The sequence below is a fragment of the Trichomycterus rosablanca genome, chromosome 3 (genome assembly GCF_030014385.1).
Source record: "Trichomycterus rosablanca isolate fTriRos1 chromosome 3, fTriRos1.hap1, whole genome shotgun sequence".
Taxonomy (NCBI): domain Eukaryota; kingdom Metazoa; phylum Chordata; class Actinopteri; order Siluriformes; family Trichomycteridae; genus Trichomycterus; species Trichomycterus rosablanca.
Window position 1 is genome coordinate 5,115,070 of NC_085990.1, and position 27,623 is coordinate 5,142,692.

General features: G+C 42.6%; 3 protein-coding genes across 5 annotated transcripts in view; 2 read left to right on the plus strand and 1 right to left on the minus strand.

The window, feature by feature from the left end:
* lyrm1 (LYR motif containing 1) overlaps window positions 1-27,623 on the minus strand; it is a 176,436-nt gene that overhangs the window by 4,921 nt on the left and 143,892 nt on the right. The gene's annotated exons all lie outside the window — the stretch shown is intronic.
* dcun1d3 (defective in cullin neddylation 1 domain containing 3) lies at window positions 595-17,846 on the plus strand. 2 transcript variants are annotated; one of them, XM_062992511.1, is made up of 4 exons: window positions 595-837; window positions 2,668-2,739; window positions 8,302-8,831; window positions 14,940-17,846. In XM_062992511.1, exons 3-4 carry the CDS (start codon window positions 8,410-8,412, stop codon window positions 15,424-15,426), a joined length of 909 nt encoding a protein of 302 aa, XP_062848581.1. In that variant the 5' UTR covers window positions 595-837; window positions 2,668-2,739; window positions 8,302-8,409; the 3' UTR covers window positions 15,427-17,846. The 2 variants fall into 2 exon arrangements, with proteins under 2 accessions (XP_062848581.1, XP_062848582.1); XM_062992512.1 differs by lacking the exon at window positions 595-837 and having other exon boundaries at window positions 2,557-2,739.
* Window positions 20,109-27,623, plus strand: part of LOC134310805 (katanin-interacting protein) — a 32,972-nt gene continuing 25,457 nt past the window's right edge. For both annotated transcript variants that reach the window (XM_062992495.1, XM_062992496.1), the window contains exons 1-9: window positions 20,109-20,195; window positions 20,713-20,747; window positions 22,549-22,619; window positions 23,283-23,473; window positions 23,564-23,664; window positions 24,148-24,249; window positions 25,235-25,315; window positions 25,510-25,732; window positions 27,442-27,558. In XM_062992495.1, coding sequence (XP_062848565.1) covers window positions 20,189-20,195; window positions 20,713-20,747; window positions 22,549-22,619; window positions 23,283-23,473; window positions 23,564-23,664; window positions 24,148-24,249; window positions 25,235-25,315; window positions 25,510-25,732; window positions 27,442-27,558 — 928 coding nt within the window. In that variant the 5' untranslated portion in view covers window positions 20,109-20,188. The remainder of the gene's footprint in view (window positions 20,196-20,712; window positions 20,748-22,548; window positions 22,620-23,282; window positions 23,474-23,563; window positions 23,665-24,147; window positions 24,250-25,234; window positions 25,316-25,509; window positions 25,733-27,441; window positions 27,559-27,623) is intronic.

The following is a 27,623-nucleotide window of genomic DNA, read 5'->3' on the forward strand; positions in this document are numbered from 1 at the left end:
CCATGACTGTGTTTGATATGACCTTGTGAACTGATAAATATTGTGTAATGAGTAACTACTGTTTCTGTCATGAATGTAACTAAACAGTGTAAAACATGACGTTAAAATCCTAAACAAACAAAACTATTCTATTGGTCCATCTGAGATGAGCTCAGGTCCAGAGAACGCAGGATGTTTCTGCTTTGAATTAATGTACATCTTTCTTCTTGTGTAATAGAGTTTTAGGTTGAATTTCCCTTTGCATTGCGTATTGTTGCATTGTGTATTGGTCAGGCTTGCTGTGGGTCCGGAGCCTACCCCAAGAACACTTGAATCTTTTCATGATAGGTACGGTAGATGGTGAAATTTGCAATCTTGCATTGAAAAAATATCTTTTTTGAACTGGGGAAACACTGGGCGCAAGGTAGTATATGATCATATATTCTATAATATGTTTATTACATTTTATAGAACAATATAATGTGATAGATTTTCTTTAAGATGTTATATAATATGGTATAAGCTCTCGGTATGAGGAAGTGACGGTGCATTGGTGGAAGTGATGTAATGTTAGAGAGGTAGAGTGAGTAGAGAGGAACACAAAGAGAAGATAATAGTACTAATAATAATAAATAATTTGAGTTTATTACAGTAATGAGTGGTTAAAACACTGAACATTTATATTACTGCACTGTTACAGAGTCTAATATCGTCTTGCACACAGAGACACACACAGCGGGACTCAGCATTAGCATTAGCAGGGCTGAGTGAGAGTTTTATTTATAATATAATGATATAAATGTACCAGCTTTAATATGAGCCGCTTTATCACACGCTGATCTGATCTTCTACACACCGGTGAGTTTATTCTCTTTATATTTTATATTCACTCTTTATTATTCCGGGTTTTACTGACTTTTTAATCTGCTCTGTTTACTGTTAGCATACAAGCTAACTGCTACACAAACTCTATGCTAATGATCCAGACTCTCTTTAACAACATTACTTTTATTAACCTTAACTATAATAATGTTTATTAATCTATTAACAGAGTAACATTTAAAGTACCAAACATTAACAACGTATCGATTATAAATGTTTAATCAGCACCTTGTTATTGTTCTGTAAACACTCAGTCTTACAGTTTCATCAGATCCGCTCCTATAAAATCAAACGATTAAATTTTACATTTATTTTTATTATTTTAACACTTTGTAAAGCACAAACAGTTCAATTCTAAATTCTGTACAAACTGGATAACAGGTTGGTGTACAAGCACAGTCCTAAATGATTGTGTTTGCATATTTATATAAATTATAATATTAGTTTTGATTAATAACATTCGCAAACATTCTAATTATTTATTAATGGTTTTACTTTTAAATACTAACACCTTAATCAGCATTAGGTTTATATATAATAATAGTAAATAATAAGGTCCATATGATCAGCCATAACATTAAAACCACCTCCTCCATGTTATCAGCTCCACTTACCACATAGAAGCACTTTGTAGTTCTACAATTACTGACTGTAGTCCATCTGTTTCTCACCCTGTTCTGTCATTCTCAGCACTGCAGTGACACTGACATGGTGGTGGTGTGTTAGTGTGTGTTGTGCTGGTATGAGTTTTTATAATATCGTGTCCACTCTATTAGACACTCCTACCTAGTTGGTCCACCTTGTAGATGTAAAGTCAGAGACGATCGCTCATCTATTGCTGCTGTTTGAGTCGGTCATCTTCTAGACCTTCATCAGTGGTCACAGGACGCTGCCCACGGGGCGCTGTTGGCTGGATATTTGTGGTTGGTGGACTATTCTCAGTCCAGCAGTGACAGTGAGGTGTTTAAAACTCCAGCCGCGCTGCTGTGTCTGATCCACTCATACCAGCACAACACACACTAACACACCACCACCATGTCAGTGTCACTGCAGTGCTGAGAATGATCCACCACCTAAATAATACCTGCTCTGTGGTGGTCCTGTGTGGTCCTGACCATTGAAGAACAGCATGAAAGGGGGCTAACAAAGCATGCAGAGAAACAGATGGACTACAGTCAGTAATTGTAGAACTACAAAGTGCTTCTATATGGTAAGTGGAGCTGATAAAGTGGACAGTGAGTGTAGAAACAAGGAGGTGGTTTTAATGTTATGGCTGATCCGTGCATATATGAGAGCAACACATTTATTGGAAAAGACAATTATGCTTGGAAGAGTTGAAGGTAAAAGAGAAAGAGGATACAATCAGAGAAGCAATTACTTTTTGATTGACCAAATGGCTGTCACACGATGCTCTCGGGGCATAAAGTAGAACACAGCGCTGTTTGCTTTTTGTACCTATTTAAAAAGAATTGAGAGCAAACACTCTGGATTCTGGTGGTGGACAGAATAGAGAAGTTTGACTCGTAATTGAGTCAGGAGTAGAGTAAACCATACTGGGATGTTTTGCTGCCGTTGAGCAGCTGGAACGGGTGGTGGAGAAATACAGGAAGCATAGTGCGTTGGTCAATAGAATTTGGTACGATCTGGTGTGCTGTGCTCTTCTTAGCCAGTGTGGGTGTTGTGTATGTGATGGAGGAACTGCAATAAAGAAATGGAAATGACTAAATTAGATAAATAGGTGTGGGGGTGGGGGAAAGAGCAAATCTAATTTTGTGTGTGTCACTTTTTTTTTTTTTTTTACCTCAGGTTAGCGGATGCTGAGTCCTGGGCGATGGATTTATCTCAGATGACGCCACTGTCCATCACTACTGCGCTTAGGTGAGTCCTCAAAGCAACCAAACCCTTCACTGATTGGTGGGGTTTGTTTATGTTGCTATTTCTAGTTCTTCATTGCTGGAGCATCATCTTAGATGTGGGCTTAAACCTGTGCCTAATCATACAGTAAGCGATTGTTGATATCGTTATCTGAGTCATTGCAAAAGCACAATCTATGGCAGCAACCTTATTTATGTTTAATCATAGCCACTTTATCTTTCTAAGATAGAGCATGACACATACAAGCACCAGCAGTAGGAACTTTCCTCTTAGTCATGGGGACAAATATTAAACTCTGAACACTATTATTTTTTCTGTTTTCTTTTATACGTTTTTAATATTTTTTACTATTAGATGTAAAGTTGCACAAACTGACGTCAGTCAAACTTTATTATTCCAAATTCTTGTTAATAAAAAATGCCATAAAGTCCAAATGACACATGTAAAGGTACATAACATTAAAACCACCTCCTTGTTTCTACACTCACTGTCCATTTTATCAGCTCCACTTACCATATAGAAGCACTTTGTAGTTCTACAATTACTGACTGTAGTCCATCTGTTTCTCTACATACGTTTTGAGCCTGCTTTCACCCTGTTCTTCAATGGTCAGGACCACACGACCACTACAGAGCAGGTATTATTTAGGTGGTGGATGATTCTCAGCACTGCAGTGACACTGACATAGTGGTGGTGTGTTAGTGTGTGTTGTGCTGGTATGAGTGGATCAGACACAGCAGCGCTGATGGAGTTTTTAAACACCTCACTGTCACTGCTGGACTGAGAATAGTCCACCAACCACAAATATCCAGCCAACAGCGCCCTGTGAGCAGCGTCCTGTGACCACTAATAAAGGTCTAGAAGATGACCAACTCAAACAGCAGCAATAGATGAGCGATCGTCTCTGACTTTACATCTACAAGGTGGACCAACTAGCTGGAGTGTCTAATAGAGTGGACAGTGAGTGGACACGGTATTTAAAAACTCCAGCAGCGCTGCTGTGTCTGATCCACTCATACCAGCACAACACACACTAACACACCACCACCATGTCAGTGTCACTGCAGTGCTGAGAATGATCCACCACCTAAATAATACCTGCTCTGTAGGGGTCCTGACCATTGATAAACAGCATGAAAGGGGGCTAACAAAGCATGTAGAGAAACAGATGGACTACAGTCAGTAATTGTAGAACTACAAAGTGCTTCTATATGGTAAGTGGAGCTGATAACATGAACAGTGTGTGTAGAAACCAGGAGGTGATTTTAATGTTATGGCTGATTGGTGTATATCTGCATCCACAAGCGTGCATTGACTCTTATTTAAGTGGTGGGAAACTAGAAACCTGGATTTTCTCCCAATCTAGTCATTTCCAATTCCTGACTGTGAATCCACTCCTGCTCCTACATGTGTCCAATGTGCCGTATCACATACAGTTCAAGCACTTGAGGGTTAAGGCCCTTGCTTAGGGGCCCAACAGGGCAGCGGTAGGTTTTGACGCTGTGTGACGCTCTGGTCAGTAGTCTAGTACTTTAGCCAGGTGAAGTGTGGTACACTGAAGTGCTCAGAGCTCTGATGGAATACCGGGTCCTGTACAGGAGCTCAGCCCTGCAGGTCAGAGCTGAGATAAAGTTGTGTTTCTCTCTTTGGTCTGGATTTTAGATTATTTTGTTTCTCTGTGTGTATTGTGTGAAAGGCGACCAGACTGGTAGACTGGTGTTGTAATACGTTTCCCAATGGACCAGATGAGGAACTCGTTCAGCGTTCTAACACACATCCAGCAGCTCTGACTCACCACTGCCTGGCATGTTGGTCATGTGCCAGTCTCCAGCATAGTACGTGTGTGAGCAGGGTGTATCTTTGCGGCGTGTTGAAACACAGGAGGGCGTGTCACTGTTACACAACAAACATCTCATCAACAGTTCGACTGAAGTATGAATCCTTAAGCAACCGCAGAGAAGAACCATCACACACACCCCTCCAACTGACTCACATATAGCATAACATGCTGCATGTCTGATAATTACAGCTTTCAGCTCGCTGCAGCTGATGCATTTCCAAAACATACTCAGTGCTGTTCAGATAGAATTATTATTAACAACATGTTAGCCAGGTTATACCGAATTTATTATAGCTTAAAATATCACAACAGGACTGAGTCATGAAGCCATGATGACTGATTCGGAGTCTTAGGCAATGGTGATGATAACTGATGCTAAATCTGTAATTTAATCTGTAACCCTAGATTCATCAGAGAATGCTAACTTATAGATTTTAAATTATTAGAGAATGGTGACTGACTTTCGTAGATTTTTATTTATTAGACAACTGTGGCTGACTCAGATTTTGATTCATTAGAGAATGTTGGCTGATTTGTCAGAGAATTGTGACTGACTCTGACTCTTTGATTCTGATCCATTAAAGAACTGTAACTGACTCTCCGATTCTGATCCATTAATATATGGTGACTGACTCTGACTCTTTGATTCTGATCCATTAGAGAATTGTGACTGACTCTGACTCTTTGATTCTGATCCATTAGAGAATTGTGACTGACTCTGACTCTTTGATTCTGATCCATTAAAGAACTGTAACTGACTTTCCGATTCTGATCCATTAATATATGGTGACTGACTCTGACTCTTTGATTCTGATCCATTAAAGAACTGTAACTGACTCTCCGATTCTGATCCATTAGAGAATTGTGACTGACTCTGACTCTTTGATTCTGATCCATTAGAGAATTGTGACTGACTCTGACTCTTTGATTCTGATCCATTAAAGAACTGTAACTGACTCTCCGATTCTGATCCATTAGAGAATTGTGACTGACTCTGACTCTTTGATTCTGATCCATTAGAGAATTGTGACTGACTCTGACTCTTTGATTCTGATCCATTAAAGAACTGTAACTGACTCTCCGATTCTGATCCATTAGAGAATTGTGACTGACTCTGACTCTTTGATTCTGATCCATTAAAGAACTGTAACTGACTTTCCGATTCTGATCCATTAATATATGGTGACTGACTCTGACTCTTTGATTCTGATCCATTAAAGAACTGTAACTGACTCTCCGATTCTGATCCATTAGAGAATTGTGACTGACTCTGACTCTTTGATTCTGATCCATTAGAGAATTGTGACTGACTCTGACTCTTTGATTCTGATCCATTAAAGAACTGTAACTGACTCTCCGACTCTGATCCATTAGAGAATTGTGACTGACTCTGACTCTCCGATTCTGATCCATTAGAGAATTGTGACTGACTCTGACTCTTTGATTCTGATCCATTAGAGAATTGTGACTGACTCTGACTCTCCGATTCTGATCCATTAGAGAATTGTGACTGACTCTGACTCTCCGATTCTGATCCATTAGAGAATTGTGACTGACTCTGACTCTTTGATTCTGATCCATTAGAGAATTGTGACTGACTCTGACTCTTTGATTCTGATCCATTAGAGAATTGTGACTGACTCTGACTCTCCGATTCTGATCCATTAGAGAATTGTGACTGACTCTGACTCTTTGATTCTGATCCATTAGAGAATTGTGACTGACTCTGACTCTTTGATTCTGATCCATTAGAGAATTGTGACTGACTCTGACTCTTTGATTCTGATCCATTAGAGAATTGTGACTGACTCTGACTCTCCGATTCTGATCCATTAGAGAATTGTGACTGACTCTGACTCTTTGATTCTGATCCATTAGAGAATTGTGACTGACTCTGACTCTTTGATTCTGATCCATTAGAGAATTGTGACTGACTCTGACTCTTTGATTCTGATCCATTAGAGAATTGTGACTGACTCTGACTCTCCGATTCTGATCCATTAGAGAATTGTGACTGACTCTGACTCTCCGATTCTGATCCATTAGAGAATTGTGACTGACTCTGACTCTCCGATTCTGATCCATTAGAGAATTGTGACTGACTCTGACTCTTTGATTCTGATCCATTAGAGAATTGTGACTGACTCTGACTCTTTGATTCTGATCCATTAGAGAATTGTGACTGACTCTGACTCTCCGATTCTGATCCATTAGAGAATTGTGACTGACTCTGACTCTCCGATTCTGATCCATTAGAGAATTGTGACTGACTCTGACTCTCCGATTCTGATCCATTAGAGAATTGTGACTGACTCTGACTCTTTGATTCTGATCCATTAGAGAATTGTGACTGACTCTGACTCTCCGATTCTGATCCATTAGAGAATTGTGACTGACTCTGACTCTCCGATTCTGATCCATTAGAGAATTGTGACTGACTCTGACTCTTTGATTCTGATCCATTAGAGAATTGTGACTGACTCTGACTCTTTGATTCTGATCCATTAGAGAATTGTGACTGACTCTGACTCTTTGATTCTGATCCATTAGAGAATTGTGACTGACTCTGACTCTTTGATTCTGATCCATTAGAGAATTGTGACTGACTCTGACTCTCCGATTCTGATCCATTAGAGAATTGTGACTGACTCTGACTCTTTGATTCTGATCCATTAGAGAATTGTGACTGACTCTGACTCTTTGATTCTGATCCATTAGAGAATTGTGACTGACTCTGACTCTTTGATTCTGATCCATTAGAGAATTGTGACTGACTCTGACTCTCCGATTCTGATCCATTAGAGAATTGTGACTGACTCTGACTCTCCGATTCTGATCCATTAGAGAATTGTGACTGACTCTGACTCTCCGATTCTGATCCATTAGAGAATTGTGACTGACTCTGACTCTTTGATTCTGATCCATTAGAGAATTGTGACTGACTCTGACTCTTTGATTCTGATCCATTAGAGAATTGTGACTGACTCTGACTCTCCGATTCTGATCCATTAGAGAATTGTGACTGACTCTGACTCTCCGATTCTGATCCATTAGAGAATTGTGACTGACTCTGACTCTTTGATTCTGATCCATTAGAGAATTGTGACTGACTCTGACTCTTTGATTCTGATCCATTAGAGAATTGTGACTGACTCTGACTCTCCGATTCTGATCCATTAGAGAATTGTGACTGACTCTGACTCTCCGATTCTGATCCATTAGAGAATTGTGACTGACTCTGACTCTCCGATTCTGATCCATTAGAGAATTGTGACTGACTCTGACTCTTTGATTCTGATCCATTAGAGAATTGTGACTGACTCTGACTCTCCGATTCTGATCCATTAGAGAATTGTGACTGACTCTGACTCTCCGATTCTGATCCATTAGAGAATTGTGACTGACTCTGACTCTCCGATTCTGATCCATTAGAGAATTGTGACTGACTCTGATGCTTTGATTCCGATTCATTAAAGAACTGAGACTGACTCTGACGCTTTGATTCCGATTCATTAAAGAACTGAGACTGACTCTGACTCTCAGATTCTGATCCATTAAAGAACTGAGACTGACTCTGACTCTCAGATTCTGATCCATTAAAGAACTGAGACTGACTCTGACTCTCAGATTCTGATCCATTAAAGAACTTTGACTGACTCTGACTTTCAGATTTTGACTCATAAGGGCGCATAAGACATGACTGGCTAATTTTTTTTACCTTTCAGGGCATGGTGACTGGCATCAGGTGGCGTGTAGCGGGGGCAGAGAGGCCCTGAGACGCAACGTCAGGCAGGAGTGGTGGAGATAAAAGAGGGAGAGAGAGGGTCACCGCCATGGGCCAGTGTGTAACTAAATGTAAAAACCCCACGTCCTCACTGGGCAGCAAAAGTGGCGATAAGGATGCTGGAAAGTCCCATGGCAAAAAAGGTAGTGGAGGAGGTGGCGGGAGCAAGGAGGAGTCCAAGTTTCCCGCCGACGTCAATGGCACCAAGTCTCCAGAGGTCGCAGTGGAAACCTCGTCCACCCCGCCCCCTTCTGAGTCGAGGGGGAAGGAGGAGCATGATCAGGAAGGGGAGGGGCTTTCCATGGCCCGGATAGACGAGCTGTTTCTGTGTTATAAGGACGAGCACGAGGACGCGATTTTGGAGGAGGGCATGGAGCGCTTCTGTAACGACCTGAACGTGGACCCGGCCGAGTTCAAAGTGCTGGTTCTCGCCTGGAAGTTTCAGGCTGCTACCATGTGCAAGTTTACCAGGTATGAGAGCTGCAGACACACACTCACACACACCCACACCCACACACTGCTGGGTTCTGGCTGAATAAGAATGAAGTGTGTGTGTTGGTATTCTATTGTTCTAACAAATACTTGATTGGTCAAAAGTTAACCCTTAAACACATCACATAGTTTTTTCGTAATAGTACTGTAGAACAGGAACATACACCAGTGACCCAAGACATCAGGACCACGCACCTAATATCCTAATATAAACAGCTTTAGACAGGTGGCGCAGCAGTAAAAACACACGCTGCAACCAGAGCTGGATTCCGGATACATCGTATCGAATCCAGCTCTGCCTTATCGGCTCGAGGCTGAGTGGCTACATGAACAAGGATTGGCCGGTTGTTCAGTTGGGGGGCGGGACAAGGGGGCGGATGTGGGTCTCTCTCTGTCAGATTGGTGCAATTACGACTTCTGCCGGCTGATTAGAGGCGCCTGCACAAGAGACGAGGTAGGAGTGCTCTTAGGGTGTGTCTCTCCGCATGCAACGCTAGGTGGCACAACACTCGTCAATGTGTAGGGATGTGGGTTAGCTTCGGTCTCCTCGGTCAGGGCAGAGAGGAAGCACGATGCAAACTGGATAATTAGACGCGCTAAAGGGGGAGAAAAAGGAGAGAAAATAATAAAAATAAATTAATTAATTAATAAACAGGACTCCACAAGACACCTGAAAGGGTCCTGTGGTATATGGTGCCAGCACGTTACCAGCAGCTCCTTCAGCTTCTGTACATTGTGAGGGGAATTGGCCTGCCTGCTTCGCCCACTATGCTGGACGAGGGGAGCTGAAACTGTCACGCACCTCCTCCAACATTTAATGTAGAGTGTTGAAGTGTAGATTTTAAATCTCAGCAGAGCCAACGACCTGGCCAGGCATCCACACAAACACAAGGTCGGTCTGCATCTCTTCATGATGCAGTATGTGATCTCTTGTCCTGCTCTGGGTTACATTAAGCTTAGCGTGGCTCTCCAGAAGTGATACGGCTCTGTGCAGGAACCCAACCACTGGCAGGTAATAAGAGGTGAATAAGAAGTGCAGGGGGCACGTGGTCATCCAGCTCTCCTCGATCAGATCAGGGTTTATGTAATTCCTAGTTCACACTACATGATTTGTGCCCTGATTTTCGCTGATTTGGCGGCTCGGGAGCAACTCTGCGTTCGCTCGGCCATCTAAACTCGGCTCTCAATCGCTATGTGTGAACTACCCAACAACTCCATCCGAGCGGCTCGCTGAGCGCGACCGAAGTGAGATTTGTAGCTCGTCAAATATCTGGATCTGAGTTGCCCGACTGGCAATGAGTGCTATGTCGAATAGCCAATAACAGCATGGGAGCAGTGTAAACAGGTGGGACAGGGGCATAATATAGTTTATATCAGAATACATCGGCACACACAAGTTTTACAGTATTTCTGACCTTATTGATCTCTACAAAACATAATACCCACGTTGCATTGCAAAAATATTTATTAACCTCCAACTCACTATAGAACAATCCCTGCTGGTCGCGTAGCCAAATCCACTCAGATTCATTAATTTTTTCTCTTTGATTTTTCGCTGCACATCAGCACACAAACTTTGATCGCTCGCTACTTGTTGACGTGCATTTTTGGACGTGGTATCATAAAACCTCTCGTCACTTCTCAAGTTTGTTTTCGTGACAAAACGTAGTTTGGGAGACCAGAGAAGCTCGCCTACGATTCCAGTTGGTGATAGATAATAATAATAATAATACATTTTATTTATATAGCGCTTTTCAAGATACTCAAAGACGCTTTACATAAGACAAATAATCAAAACAAATACGTACATACACCATACAAATCATAGTACAAAATCAAAATAGTACATCAACATCAAGAATAATTAAGATAAAAACAAAGAGAGCAGCATAAGACAGTTCATTAAAAATTAGCTAAATTATGAGAGAGAACAACAAATATAGAACAATTTCTTAAAATTAGACAGAAACAGGACAGATTTACATGCAATCAGGAAACTGAAAACTTTACAAGTTTTAGGATCTAGGACTTCACATTTCTGTCGTGATCTAAGTATAAAAACTATTAAAAAGAATAGCAAAAATAAAAGCATTTATTTTGTGTTGTTACAAGTTAAATGCCACTCTGAATAGATGAGTTTTGAGAAGTGACTTGAATTTGGACAGGTCAGGACAATCTCGTAGGTGTTTGGGGAGAGCATTCCATAAAGATGGAGCAGCTATGGAAAAGGCCCTGTCACCCCAGGTCCGGTGCTTGGTCCTAGAGGGTATGGACAGTAGGTTAGCCTCAGAAGAGCGAAGGCTACGGGAGGGAATGTGCTGATGGAGCAGGTCGGTGAGGTAGGATGGGGCCTGATTATGGAGAGCTTTGTGAGTGAATAGAAGAATTTTGAATTGAATGCGTTGAGCAACGGGAAGCCAATGAAGTTTTTGTAGAACAGGTGTAATATGATCACGGGAGCGAGTATGAGTAAGGAGGCGAGCAGCTGAATTCTGGATATACTGAAGTTTTTTTAGGATTTTGTTAGATGTACCATAAAGGATGCTATTGCAATAATCAATTCTGGATGTAATAAAAGCATGAATCAAGGTTTCGGCGGCAGAAAAGGAGAGTGATGGACGTAGACGTGCTATGTTTTTTAGATGAAAGAAAGCAGTTTTGGTGATGTGATTTACATGGCGGTCAAAAGAGAGGTTGCTATCAAAAATTACACCAAGATTTCGGATGTTAGAAGACGGAGACAAAGTGTCATTATCAATGGTAATTTGAAAATTTTTTGTGGTTTTTGCCAGGGTTGTAGGACCTACGATGATCATATCTGATTTTTCACAGTTTAATTTGAGGAAATTAGCTTTCATCCACAATTTCATTTCAGTGATGCAATTTGTCAGAGTGGAGTGAAGTTCAGTATTAATGGATTTGGAGGAGATGTAAAGCTGAATATCATCAGCATAGCAGTGGAAATGTAAACCATGCCGACGTATGATGTCACCAAGGGGGAGCATATAAAGAATAAACAAAAGGGGACCTAACACTGAGCCTTGGGGAACGCCTTGGGACAGTGGAGCAATGGCAGAACTACAATTGTTGATATTAACAAACTGTTGTCTGTTTATGAGATATGACCTTAACCACAAAAGGGCAGTACCAGTGATGTTGACAGAGGATTCAAGGCGGGACAGAAGAATGGAGTGATTAATGGTGTCAAAAGCTGCAGTAAGATCAAGGAGGACGAGAATATTAATTTGTCCAGAGTCTGAGGAAAGAAGAAGGTCATTTGTGACTTTGAGGAGGGCTGACTCAGTGCTGTGCTGGGGGCGGAAACCAGACTGAAATGATTCAAATAGATTATTGGAATTTAGGTGATCTTTGAGCTGTGAGGCAACAACACGTTCCAGTATTTTCGACAGAAATGGAAGATTGGAAATGGGCCGAAAGTTACTCATAATGTTAGAGTCAAGTCCAGGTTTTTTAAGTATGGGAGTAACAGCAGCCAATTTGAGTGATTGAGGGACTGAGCCAGAACTAAGAGAGGAATTGATTATCTCTGTGATAAGTGATGAGATAACTGGAAAACAACCCTTAACAAGTTTTGATGGAGCAGGATCCAAAACACAAGTGGAGCTTCGCATCCCTGTTAAGATCTCAGATAGGTCCAAATGAGACACAGGTGAGAACTGAGACAGAGGCTGGGTAATAAATTGAGATGAGGTAGGCGGAGAAACAGAGATGACAGGGGAAACTGTCAGAAAATTGTGGATATTCTCAACTTTTGTTTGAAAAAATGAGAGGTAAGAGTTACACTTGTCAACTGTAAAGGAATTGGTAGTATTGTCAATTGGTTTGAGAAGTTTATTTATTGTGGAAAAGAGAGTCTTAGGATTTGTTGATCCAGCATGTATGAGTTCGGAATAGTAAGTGGATCGGGCTGCCGTAAGAGCGTCTTTGTAATGTTGAAGATAATCAGAATAAATCTGATAATGTACTGTTAGACCGGTTTTCTTATAAAGTCTTTCAAGCTGGCGTTTACGGGATTTCATTTGGTGAAGCTCAATTGTGTACCATGGTGCGGAATGACTAAATGAAACAAATTTGGTTCTCAAAGGAGCCAGCTCATCAAGACATGAGGCGAGTATGTCATTATAGTAATCGACAAGGTCAGATGAATTACTAGACAGTACAGGACAGACAGACATCTTTTTAACAAGAGAATCTGAGAAAGCAGAGGGAGAGATATATTGAAGATTCCTGAAGGATATTTTACGTTTAGCTCTAGTGATGGGCCTAGTGACCTCAATGTCCATGATGATTGTCAAATGATCAGAGACAGTAAGGTCATGGCTGGACGGCTGATGAACTAGGACACCAGTAGAGCAGACAAGGTCAAGAGTATGACCTTTTTTATGAGTTGGAAAATGTATATGTTGTGTGAAATTAAAACACTGTAACAATTCCAAAAATTCCCTGGCAAATTTACAGTTGTTGTCATCAATATGGATGTTAAAATCACCCATAAGCAGTACAGAGGATGAGAGGGCACTAAGCTGGGTTAAAAAATCTGAAAAATCAGAGAGAAAGGAAGCGTTTGGCTTTGGCGGACGATAAACTACAGCAGTGACCAGAGGAGTAGGCCCTGACAACTTGAAAGCCAGGTGTTCAAAAGAAAGAGCAGCAGGAAAAGACAAAGTGGTTATTTTAATATCATCCCTATAGACTGCAGCAACACCACCACCTCGCCCTTCCATACGAGGTTCATCAATATACGAGTATCCCATTGGCGTGGTCTGATTTAACATAAAATAATCCAAGGGTTTATGCCAAGTTTCAGTGAGACAGAAAAAGTCTAGTTCACTGTCAGATATAAATTCACTGAGTACAGTACTTTTTGTGTTGAGTGAACGAACATTAAGCAATGCCATTTTCAAGTGGTATTGTTGTGTAGTTGGCTGTGAGGAACGAGGAAGAGAACGGAGATTTGCTAAGTCCACTCCGCGTTTCCCATCCCACTCCGTGGACAGCGTTGTCATGGAGACTACACCGCTACTGGTGTGCAAGGCAGCAGCGCTCTGATGACGTGTTTGCGGAGCGACAGTGCGCACGGCTGACCAGAAGGATGGAATAGCGTTACCGTTTCGAAGATAAACAAGCTTTCTCCGGGAGCCCCTGTGAATATAACGAGGCCGGCGAAGGAGTCCAAGCTGTTTGATGACTGAAATACACGATGGAGTAGTGCAATTGTTGAACTTCCTCAGCTGGTCAACGGAATAGTTCAACATCGTGCCGATCCCAGGAAAACTCATCCACCGTTCACCACCGGCCGCAGACGCGATGTACAGTAGAAAGAACAAAAAGTATCAAAAGCACAAATAAAAGTATCAAAAGTAACATAAAAGAAATAGATCCACAAGGTGTGTAAAAAGATGAAAACGAAAAACGATAAAAATACAATAAAATACGGTAAAATACGGTAAAATACGGTAACGGTAGCGGCAGCCAAATGCGCCAGCGTCCACCATCACCATGGCAATGGTGTAGTGTGAAACCCCCTATCACCGATCAGTCGTGTAGTGTGAAAGCCACACCGACTTGAAAGACTCCCGATTACAAGAGATCCAGTCGTGTAGTGTGAACTGTACAGAGACCTGACGATATGGAAAGTCGTATAGTGTGAACTTGGCATAAGAGGCAGCGGATTCACAATCAGGAATTGGAGATGATGAATTGTCCTTGGTTGTAATTTCATGTTTTAATGCATAATTTGCTCTTTTTGTAACGCACTTTAAATTGCCACTGGTTATGAAAGGTGCAATACAAATAAACATGCTTTGCCTTGACTATATTGGGAGTATAACATTGATCGTCAGAGGTTGTTCATGGTTTGGTTGCACACTCGCTGTTTGTATTTTACTCCATAGTGAAATAACATCTGCTAAATTAATTTTCATACTTCACTACAATTAAATCATTTAGCAGTAAATCGTTACAGTCTGTGCTGCAGAGATGATCTTGTATCAACACTCAAAATTCTAACTCCCTTCCTGCCCTGTTTTTCTCTTTCTCTCCCCCCTCTTTCTCCCATGTGTGCAGGCGAGAGTTCGTTGAGGGCTGTAAGGCGATCCGGGCCGACTCGGTGCAGGGCATCTATCAGCGTTTCTCAGCCATGCAGGACGACTGTCGGTCGGAGGAGAACTTCAAGGATCTGTACCGCTTCACCTTCCAGTTCGGGCTGGACTGCGGCGAGGGTCAGCGCTCCCTCCAGCGGCCCATCGCCATCGCCCTCTGGAGGCTGGTGTTCACGCTGGACACGCCGCCCGTGTTGGAACGTTGGCTCCACTTCCTGTCGGAGAACCCGTGCGGCATGCGCGGCATCTCTCGGGACACCTGGAACATGTTCCTGAACTTCACTCAAAGCGTCGGGCCTGACCTGAGCAGCTACAGCGAGGACGAGGCCTGGCCCAGCCTCTTCGACGCCTTCGTGGAGTGGGAGATGGACCGGCGCAGGAGGGAACGGGACGAGGGCCAGGGCGGGAACGATGACTCCGAGCTCACCACAGACCCCCTGAACACGGCATGATGGGAACCCACGAGGGGCCCTGAGAGCACGGCATGACGGGAAATCAGGGTCAGAGCTGAGGAGGAGTTGAGGAAACAGCACAGCAAAGCATGATGGGAAATACAGTCTGTGAATTCTTAGGGTGGATGTGATTAGTATTACCAAGAACCCTTACTTATCCGTTCTGATTTGATGATGATTATCGATGATGATTTTATATTTCTTGGCTTTGTCGGGATGGCCGTCCTTTTACTCCCCTGAGTTATTTTATCAAAAGGGCTCCAAAAAAAAAACTAAATTGTGTTTTTAAGCACTTCTATTTAACTTATTGTTTTTATTTTGTAATTTTTGCAATGTTTTTAAAAGTTTCTGTTCTTCAGACGCAACAAACACCAAAACGAATGCCCTCTGTCACCATGGAAACAATGTTACCAATGCAAACATTGCAGTCTTTTCCTCAGTACTGTCTAGCTGCAGCCCCTCAGATTGACGTGAAGCCTTGTTTCGGTGCATTCACTCACCTCTACGTCCGTAACGAGAGCCCTCGCTTTATCACTGTGGTGTTTCTGTGGACGAGCGTCTCTGCTGGACGACACAAAGCCTCTGCCTGAGCAAACATGTGCCCCCACAGGAGAAAATTCCAACTGGAGCAGTCCTATGTGACCTAGTCCTAGGTTTTCTTCTCTTGTAAACAATAAGTTAGACGGTAGCTAGTTCCAAAATAAACAAACATTTCTGCTAATACAGCTTTGTTGGGTGACGAAAGCCCTGCTTGGGCAGATAGCAGTGCACGGTTGGGGGTTTTGGGCTTGTAATAAGGTTGCAAAAGCCCCTGTTCAGGGTGAACCAAAGAAGAGTGGTTGGGCAGATGTAAGCCTGGTCTTAGGTGGAAGAAAACTAACAAAGTTACCCAAATAAACCACTTTACGAATGTTGGCACACAATGTTTGTTGGCATTTTTTGACATTTAGCCTGAAATGATGTACAATTGTGGGCAGCTAAGTGTTTAGTGTCTTGCTCAGAGGTCTGACAGTAGCACCTTGGTGGTGATGTGGCTTGAACCAGTAGCGTTGTGATCAGTAGTCCTTCATTAGACCTTAACTGCCACATGGCCAAATGTATGACATCCTTGTTGGACATCCTATTTCAAAAACAAATGGTATTGCCGCTCAGGTGGCGCAGCGGTAAAAAAACACACGCTGCAACCGGAACTGGATCTCGAGTACATCGTATCGAATCCAGCTCTGCCTTACCGACCGAGGCTGAGCGGCTATATGAACAACGGTTGGCCTGTTGTTCAGATGGGCGGGACTAAGGGCGGATGTGGGTCTCTCTCTGTCAGAACGGTGCGGTTACGACCTCTGCTGGCTGATTACAGGCGCAAACATGGAGATGAGGAAGGCGTGCTCTTAGGGTGTGTCTCTCCGTACACAACGCTAGGTGGCACAACACTCGTCAATGTGTGGGTGGCAAGATGCATACGGCTTGCTGCCCACGTGTCGAAGGGGAGGCAGAGAGGAGGTGTGATGCAAATTGGGCAATTGGATGTGCTAAAGGGGGAGAAAATGCTTCTTCTTTTTTTTTTTAAATGGTATTAAACTAGAATGACCTCTATGTGATCATCTCAGCTATAATAACAGCTGCTTTTCTGAGAAGGTCTCTTACATTTCAAAAGAGCATCTGTATGGCTGGTCACTGATGTTGGTTCAAGAGAGCCACAGTTGATGTTCCAGTTCATTCCAAAGCCGTACAGTGGGGCTGAGGTCAGGGCTCTGTGCAGACCAATGAAGCTTCAAACCAAACTTTTCTTTATGTCATTATAGGGACAAAGTCATGCTGGAACAGGAAAGGTTGCAGGCATATAATTTTCTTTGTTACATCTGTTAGCAATTCATAGGGCTAAAACGCATCAAATTAGAAGTGGTGTCGTACTACTTTTGTCCATATAGTGTAGGTGTCGTATAACCAATCTGTAATTCTTCATTCTCTCGTTCCTTCACCCAACCTGAGGCTTCGTCCAGCACAGGGCTCGGGTCTGCGAGGCTGCAGCTAGATGTGAATAAAAGATAAACTAGTTAGCATTTATTAAAAGGGAGCGAAGTCTGTATGAATGAATGTGTCTGATCTTGAAGCCTCACCCACAGCAGTAATAATGCTCTATCTGATGTCAGGCAGAGATGGGATCAGACGGGATCAGGGTTTAACGGTTAATCTCAGCACATGGCCTCTGTTCCGGTTTTTATCACGAATGAAAAACATTTCTCTGTGTAAAGCAGTGCAGGTTTATTTTCAGGCGCAGCTTCGTCTGCTGTGACTTCTTTGCGGTTTACAATATTCCCTGCGCTCTGGTTTCATTTCTGATTTCTTTGTCTGGTTTTATATGAGATGCTACAATTTATAACAAATAAAAAAGTGTGAAATTGGGCAGTGGACCACAAAAAGGTGTCAGCTTGTTTTTATTGAATTTCATTTCTGGAGTAAGTCACCTTCTCACTCATTTAACACACAACATATACACTGATCAGCCATAACATTAAAACCACCTCCTTGTTTCTACACTCACTGTCCATTTTATCAGCTCCACTTACCATATAGAAGCAATTTGTAGTTCTACAATTACTGACTGTAGTCCATCTGTTTCTCTGCATGCTTTGTTAGCCCCCTTTCGTGCTGTTCTTCAATGGTCAGGACTTTTCCAGGACCATCACAGAGTAGGTATTATTAAATTTATATTAAAGGATTTGTATGACTGGACACTGATGTTAGTCAAGAGAGCCACAGTTGATGTTCCAGCTCATTCCAAAGCTGTTCAGTAGGGCTGAGGTCAGGGCTCTGTGCAGGCCACTGGAGTTTTATTACTGTAGCACTGCCAAGTTGCCACTGTTGGGCCCCTGAGCAAGGCCCTTAACCTTCAACTGCTCAAAATCGTGTTTAGTCATAAGTGTAAGTCGCTTTGCATTAAAGCGTCTGCTTAACGTCAAAAATATAAATGTATTAAACCGACTTTTTATTATGTCTTCATAGACGTTGCTTTGTGCACAGGGGCACAGTCATGCTGGAACAGAAAAAGTTATTCCCTAAACTGTTGCTATACATTTGCAAGCATATGATTTCCTTTATACAATTAAGTTATTTCACATAAGCAATTGTTGTAACTGAAACACTTAGTCTTTTATTAGAAAGTGCCTTTTATTATTTATGCACGTTAGCGATGAATGAGTAAGAAACATCTGTAGACAATCAGAATGGGTATCCAGATACTTTTGGTCGTATATTGTGTATACTGTACAGTAGACCCTTGAGTTACTAACGGTTTACCATACGCACATTTTGAGTTACGAACGATCTTTTACAACTTAACGTACGAACAAATTTCGGATTATGAACAGAAATTCGCAAAACACGTGACGTCACGAACAAGTTAACTCCAACCGTCTCTCTCTCTCTCTCTCTCTCTCTCTCTCTATATATATATATATATATACTGTATATATACAGTGAGCGAACATTCAGACAGTGGACGGTGGTTTTTTTTGGTGTTTTCTTTATATTTTGTAAAATTCAATATTAAAATGACCTCAAAGAATGTGCAGAGGACGTGTAGTAGTGATATAATGAACGGCTGAGTAAAGTATTCTTTCTGTCATGCAATTACACCTACAAAATACAACACTACTGAAATAAAGAAGGAAATAATAGAGAAATATGAGAGTTGTTGTTTCTGGTAGATACATTTTATAAAAAAGAAAAGAAGGAAATGTATTATGGTGTACGGTACAGCACACGTACTGTACTGAAATGTGATGTGTGTTTTATGTACAGTACAGTCCTACTGTGTATTGTTGTTTATTATTGTAAGATGAACAGGGTCAAGTAGAGTTTGCGGAGGTCAGCAGCCGGCCTAAGTGTTAGACAACAGACTAAACAAAGCATGTAAAAACAAGAAGTGTATGCTAATTCAGACAAACAACTTGAGTTAACTTTAAAATCTGCCCAGAGATAGAATGATTCTAGAAATCGCCATATAAGGTAACAACTAAAACTTCGACCGAACATCCTGGTGGGGATAGCTTAAAAAGGGTCGGATTCTAACAATAAAAGAAGAATTAGAGATAGACGGAGAGAGACAGAGAGAAACTTGCAGTGATCGATCACTTCAGAGCTCAGAGACTTCCTTTCTTTTTTTTCTAAATAAATAATTATATTTTAATTGCTAATTCTGAGGTTCCTAGTCTTCATTCGACAAAAGATTTCATCGAGATTCCTAACAACAGTACAGTACTACTGTGTATTGTTGTTTATTATTGTTTATTACAGTAATGTCTATTCTATAATTTAAGAATGTAAGATTTAAGGGAAAATAAACCTGTATGTATAACAAAAAGAGAATTTAAGACATTAGAGAGGTTAGGGGTAAGGGGGTGGTTTGGGAGGTCTGGCACGGATTAATTCTATTTACATTATTTCTTATGGGAAAAATAGGTTTAACTAATATTAAATTTGTAAGTCAAGGGTCGACTGTATCTACAGTATATTCGCCATAAACCCAAACAGCCTTAATTGCAGCGTGAGGTGGGTGTACTTATAAACAGCGACGCTCTGTGATTGGTCCGTTCATTTTCGTTCTGATCTTTTCACCAATCCAAACCGAGTCGACAGGCAAGTGCGTTCTGTGATTGGGTAAGATGGTTGCCATGGTAACGGGCATCTGCCGTCTACAACAGACGGTGTGTGTGATTGAATGGACATGAAGTCGCCCGTCAGCGCGAAATAAATCAATCTAATGGACTGTGAGTGAATGAGTATAATTATAATGACGTACTTTTACACGTTTTAGAGACTTTAGTTATAATGTATGCATTATAATTATGTGTTGAGATACGTTGCTATATAGCGAGCTAGCAGGCTTGATGAGGCTCTGACCTGACTCATACTTCAGATTCATACTACTCTACTATACAGTATGTATAAACAGGGTTTGTATCGATGACTGTGTAGTACATACTATGTAGTACGCTAGTATGCGACCTGAGTTTGCGGTTGAAGTCATGTCCATATATGGAAACGACAGTTAGCCAGATTAGCTTAGCGATCAGCGAGATGAAGTTGATACTGATGACCGAGCAGGGGGCGCGCTCTGCCGGGAGCTTCCGCCACATCCACCGCCAACAGCTGCTTCTCTCCCGCTGCTAAGTGCTAACTGCTACGGGTTATATTTACAGCATTCTGCAGCACTAGATTCATAACTGTTCTACTGCGTCACTGCTAATCTTTGATATTTTATTTATTTTTGTGTGAAACATTCAGGTCCATCTCCAAGGAGAGCCATCACAGACAGAGAGGTGAGGACGAACTGGTTTTATAGATCTTCATAATGTATTAAATCATGCATAAAGAGAATGGACTTTTACACCCAACAGTCTCTAGAGTTGAGGGGGGCATCCAGTGAGCAGCAGTTCTGTATGCAGAAACACTTTGTTTATGAGAGGTCAACATTGGTTCGACCTGACAACATTAAGGCTACAGGGATTCAAGAGCAGAAGGGCACATTGGGTTCCACTTTCATCAGACAAGAACATGATGTGTATGCCAAGTTCAGACAGAAATCATTTCTGTGAACCTGTGCCCACTGTAGCTTAGATACTGTGTGTTGGCTGGCAGGACTGGAATCTGATGTGAACCTAGAGTTGAGGGGGGCAAACTGACAAAAGCAAGGCTACATTTACTGAAATAAACATCTTGCTACAACAGTGTAAGTGAAGTGAGAAGCAATATGAAAGACACAACATGTCAAACCTTGAGGTTTCAAGAGCAGAAGGACACATTGGGTTCCACCTTCATCAGACAAGAACATGATGGGACAGGTGTGGCCTAGTGGTTAAGGTACAGGACTTGTAAGCCAAAGGTTGATGGTTCAAGCCCCACCACTGCCAGGCTGACACTGTTGGGCCCCTGAGCAAGACCCTTAACCCTCAGTTGCTTCGCTGTCACAGTGCTGTAAGTCGCTTTGGATAAAAGCGTCTGCTAAATACCTAAAATGTAAATGTAAATGATGTGTATGCCAAGTTCAGACAGAAATCATTTCTGTGAACCTGTGCCCACTGTAGCTCAGATTCCTTTTTTTGGCTGGCAGGACTGGAATCTGATGTGAACCTAGAGTTGAGGGGGGGCATCCAGTGAGCAGCAGTTCTGCTTTGTTTATGAGAGGTCAGAAGCAATAGCCAAACTGCTTCAGGCTGACAATATTAAGGCTACAGTTACTGAAATAAACACCTCGTTGCAACAGTGCAAGTAAAGTGAGAAGCAATATGGAAGACAACATGTCAAACCTTGAGGTTCCACTTCCATCAGACAAGAACATGATGCGTATGCCAAGTTCAGACAGAAATCATTTCTGTGAACCTGTGCCCACTGTAGCTAAGATATTGTGTGTTGGCTGGCAGGACTGGAACCTGATGTGGTCTTCTGCGGTCGTAGCCTGTACCATGAGTGTACCAGGCATCAGTTAATTATATTACTAACCCTGCTGAGCTTCTCTTTGCTTGCCATTTCTTATATCGACCTTCCTGAATGTGATTTACAATTGGTATTGTTTATCTTAAGTACCAAAACCACTTTCAGTAGTAACAACCCAGTGATCATCTTAGACACCACATACACGTCACCTGTGGTAGGTGAATCTGGATGGTTTGGAAAAGAAGGGAACTAGACTCCTTCTTCACCTCTATCATCAGTACTGACATCCACACAAAATCTTCTGCTCAACACACATTCTGTTCTTCTGTTCCTCCTCTCTTTTCTTCTGGGACAGATCTCTGCCTTGTCCTGTTACTTTTCTGTCTCCGGTGATGGTGTCCTCCTCCTCCTGTGCACTCCAGCGCCTCTAGCTGCCTGTAAGATGTGCTTCTATTATTCACGTTTCTGTCTCTTCTTCATATATTTCTTTCTCTCACCTTCTCTGTCTGTTCTGTCTTTCTGACTGATCTGTTCTCAGCTTGTCTAGACCTTCCCTGCATTATGACTTACGGTTATAGTGAGCAATCCATTTTTTTTTTTAGCAAATGTGATATCTGTGTTGTTTCCTGAATCAGTGAAGCGTGGTTTTAGGTGTTTGTTTTTCCCCATGTTCATGGTTTCCCACAGGACGTCAGGAGGAGTGAGGTGGGGAGAGAGCAGCTGGATGAATATTTAATCAGCCTGCAGCACAGAAATAGGTTCAATCTCACACACACACACACACACACACACACACACACACACACACATACAGTGTATACTCGAACTCAAGTAAATACAAAATGTTTTTAAGCGATTTAGTACTCTTAGCCCTCTTAGCTAGTAAATCAATCAGTTAACCACTGCAATGGACAACCTCACTTCACTTTCCTCTCTGTAGAGCTTGATCACTTCAGAATAAACCACAATCACAATCTTATCCACAGTGTGCGGCCTACTTAATGGGCTGTGTCGGAAAATCGGGAGAACATAAGGTCATCTGTCCCTGGGCTGAAGCTGAGGTATCATGGGTTGTGCAGTAGGACAGGTAGGACAGCGGTCTAAAATACAAAAGCACAATCGCTTTGAAATTCCTGAAGGCAGGTCAAAGTTCTAATTCCAACCTTATGAGCAAGTTGCGGTGAGACCTAATTGAGCAGGTCACGCCTTATAAGCCGCAGTAACACTCAAATTTCTTATAAACGTATAGAAGTTTTGAACAACAGTGATATCTGTATGTCTGTTGATGTGTGTGTGCATGATCTGAACTCATTCAGACTGAACTCATAGGTCATAACAGAGGCATTTAGGAAGAGGGGGCAATTACTCGTTAATAACTCTGTATTTCTGTGTTTGTGTGTGTATGTGTGTGTGTGTGTCAGATCTCTGAAAAAATTGCAGATAAAGGACCCGAAGCAGATTGAGTTGGAACAGCGGGAGCAGGGCTTCTCCATCTACATCAACGGCGCTAATGCAAACCTGCCTAATGCTAAGTGCAGTCAAAGCAGCAAGAGAGCCGATCACAGACCACAAGCATCCCTCCCACCTACACACAGAAACACACACACTGCAGGTACACACACATACATACAGTGTATAGAAACTGTTAGATAATGTGGATATATGCTAGGTAACGTGTGTGTGTGTGTGTGTGTGTGTGAAGATGGTCCCAGGAGGAGAAGGGGAGAGGCGTGTGGACTGAATCATTACGTCCCAAGGAGCCACACAGCACCTGAGAGAGCACAGCGTAAAGGATGGGTTCAGGTAATACTTATCAAACATGACGTTTGCAGCTATAACAGGCTCCATTCATTTGATGTCTGTGTGAACTGGTCTCCATGTAGTACCCATTTTAGGCACCGATATAGCAGGATAAAGTCTGGCTCACAATTGGCGTTCCAATCCATCCCAGAGGTGTTCTGGTGAGGTCAGGGCTCTGTGCAGGTCTGGCCAAACCATGTCTTTGTGGATCCTGCCACAAGCACACACAGTCAAGTTTAGGTCAAAAGTTAACATACACTTTTACATACACTGCTGTTCATGGCACATATGTGATTAACGTGATGTCCATAATCAATACCATTAATGTTAATTTGCCAACCAAAGAACCTCATATTTAGGGTCAATTAAAGCCTGATGCTGGCTAATGTATATTTTTATCAGTTGTTCACATTATGCAACAAAGCGAGTGAGAAAATAAGCGCTCATCCCATCCATGATCAAGCCTGAGTTGTGTCTCGTCCACAGGAAGCAGTACATATCCGTACGGAGAGTGGAGAACGGGTCAAAATATCTCCAGAAGATAGGTACTCAGAAGACTTCGAGCCCTACCAGAGTGAAGACATGGAGGTAATGAGCATGACTCAGAAACCCTGATGTGGAACCATCACTGTTCATTCTGCTGTTAGGATCTCATATACTCACCAATACAGAATACTTTATTAGGAACACCTGTCTTATATGTTTAAATATTGACCGCTTTATGAGCCGCACGTCTTCAGATGCTGGTATACAAATACTGACTGTAGCCCATCTGTTGCTCTGTACACTTCCCCCATGGGAATCCCCGGAGCAGATGACGTCTGAGTAGTGGATCATTTTTAGCACTCGCTGACACTAACATGGAAATAACGTGTCATGGTATTGTGTGTTGTGCTTGTATGATTATAGCAGGTACAATTACTGACTGTAGCCTATCTGTTGCTCTGTACACTTTTTTTACCAGTAAGGAACCCCATGGGAATCCCCGGAGCAGATGACGTCTGAGTAGTGGATCATTTTTAGCACGCGCTGACACTAACATGTCATGTTGTTGTGTGTTGTGCTTGTGTGATTATAGCAGGTGCAGCAGTGTTGTTGGGGTTTTTAATCCTCTTCTGGCTTTTCTTCTAGTCTTTTTTTAGTGAAGACTGATGTGTTTGAAAATCCCATCAACACTGCTGCACCTGCTACCCACATACAAATGCTTTGCACACAGAATGCCGTGTATTGAATAGTATCTGATTGTTGGGGGGGGTCCAGTTAGGTTCCCTTTATGTTTATAAATGGGGTAAATTTACATTATCGGCATTTAGCAGACGCCTTTATCCAAAGCGACTTACATTACGTTACAGTATACAGTCTGAGCAATTTAGGGTTAAGGGCCTTGCTCTAGGGCCCAACAGCAGCAACCTGGCAGAGGTGAGGCTTGAACCAGCGACCTTCTGATTACAAGTCCAGTATCTTAACCTCTAGGCTACAATGTCCTTACAATGTAGAGAGCAGTAGATGGGCTACAGTCAGTAGTGGTGTATCTGTATTTGACTTGAATTGTTTTTTATCTTCTGTCTCTCAGGTGGATGGAGGATGTGGGAGGTCGTTCTCCGATTCAGAACCTGCTGCTGAAAAGGTTCTGCTCAACCTGGACCAGGTTAAAGTACGTAGTCACTGAAACCCACCCCGGGTGCTAATCGCACCGTATGGCCAAAAATATGTGGACGCCCTTCCTAATCCCTTATCCGTTCAGACTGTAGACTCAATTTCAAGATGCTTTATAGTTGTACTGCCTGTTCATGGTTGATTTAATTTGTCATATGTCTGTCAAGTATATCTGTGTGTGTGTGTGTGTAGGTGTTACGGCGCAGTCTGGAGGCCAGTATGATGCGAGGGAGGTGTGACTCTGTGGGAGAGGAGTCGGACGAAGACTGGGTGGAAGAGCAGATCGAGAGAGACCAGAGTAACGACAGCATTACTGACATCACACTTTGTCCCTCTCCCAAACCCGGTCAGCCAATCAGGACTCAGCCCAGCCCCGGTGACCTCATTGTTCTGGATTTTGGCCCCTCCCCAAAAGGTAGTGATCCACTTGTTATTTAGACTAAAGTAACCACAAATGTGCTGTAGTTAACATGTTCCTAAAGCACAGCTCCACGTGTGGAGTTCAGATGGAGTTGCGGAACCGTTTTTGAAGACCTTCGATGTACTTCCAAGCAGAAAAATGGAACTTATGTCAGTCGAAATTAGAGGTGCGAGAGGGGGGTGAGTAGTGGGTGACGACAGGAGAACAGGAATATAAAAATGGTGAAATGGATGAGGCATGGAGGTCTCTGTATCAGGCTGCACACTGTGTGCTGTGTGCCAAACACCATATGGATATTGGTGGAGACACAGCCCTCCTGGTTCCAGTGCACTCTCTTTTCTGGCCAGGAAAAGCCACAGAACATCACACAGCCCGTCCTAGTTGCAAGCTGCTTCTTATCACCTTCCCATGCTTGAAATGCCTAACAGGTTGCCAGATTTCTGACAGCGTCGCATCCACAGCACAGCGAAGTCTGATGGCCGCTTAAAACTCTGATGTGAGGCACTACGATCCAGATCTTGTCACATTGTGCTGTAATGCAAGCACACATGATCATTCTGTACAAATTACATGTGGCGTTTTGTTTTGGAGGCTTCATTAGCATTACAACAGAACCCAAAAACGGAAGTGAGGTTACTGAGAACGCTGCTAAAGTTCAGTGAGGGTTCTTTATTCAGGATCTGTAACAGCAGCTAGGAGACCTCAGACACACTCAGTCATCTGCATAACACCTTATGCCTGGTTCACACTACACGATTTTCGCCCTGATTTTCGCTCGGCGACCAGTCGGCGATTGATTTTCCGGGTCGGGAGCAACTCGGCGATCAAAACTCGGCTCTCAGTCGCTATGTGTGAACTATCCAACAACTCGACCCGACCGGCTCGCCGACCGCTCGGCGACCGGATCGAGTTTTCTAGCACGCCAGATATCTGATCTCAGACGGGCGACTGGGAATGAGTGACATGTCAAACAGCCAATGAGAACGCAGGATACGGCGTGAAGGGAAACGCAGGAGAGGATATAGTTTATATCAGGATACACCGGCACACACACACGTTTTACAGTATTTCTGATTTGATCGTCCTCTACAAAACATAACACCCACGCTGCATTACAAAATTATTAATTAACCTCCACTTTACTGCAGAACAATCCATATACTGTTTGTGTTGCCAAATCCACTCGGATTCATTTATTTTTCCTCTTTGATTTTACGCTGTACATCAGACCACAAACAGCTTTGATCTCTCGCTACTTGTTGACGTGCATTTTTGGACGTGGTGTCATTAAACCCCTCGTCACTTCTCACGTGTGTTTTTGTAAAGAAGAAAAAAAGGGAGAGCGGAGAAGCTCGCCTGCGATTCCAGTTGGTGATGGATCGTGTAGTGTGAAACCCCCTATCGCCGATCAGTCGTGTAGTGTGAAATATACACCGACTGAAAGACTCCCGAGTGCAAGAGATCCAGTCGTGTAGTGTGAACTGTACAGCGACCTGACCACTTGGAAAGTCGTGTAGTGTGAACTTGGCATTACATGTTGGTCCTTTACCATTTCCTAAAAAAATGATCAAATCCTTTAACATTTGTGTAATTTGTTGCTGTTGTGGTGCATGTGTGCAGGGTTGGGGGACACAGAGATAAAGCAGGGATTCACCTGGGATGCAGCACTACAGTATTTGTGTGTGTGTGTGTGTGTGTGTTAGGTCAGAAAGTGGAGCGCTGTCTCTCAGCCAAGAGGAAGGAGAACATGCAATCGTACGTCCCCACTAAACCTGTTCTTGTGAAAAAAGGAATGAACAGAACTGCACAGGAAACACCACGTGAGCACACACACACACACACACACACACCCCATAAAAACACATTCCTAATCACACCGGTCAAC

Coding starts and splice junctions, on each gene's coding strand:
- dcun1d3 (XM_062992511.1), top strand. CDS start 8,410: ATGGGCCAGTGTGTAACTAAATGTAAAAACCCCACGTCCTCACTGGGC. Junction 8,832..14,939: donor ACCATGTGCAAGTTTACCAG/GTATGAGAGCTG, acceptor CCATGTGTGCAG/GCGAGAGTTCGTTGAGGGCT.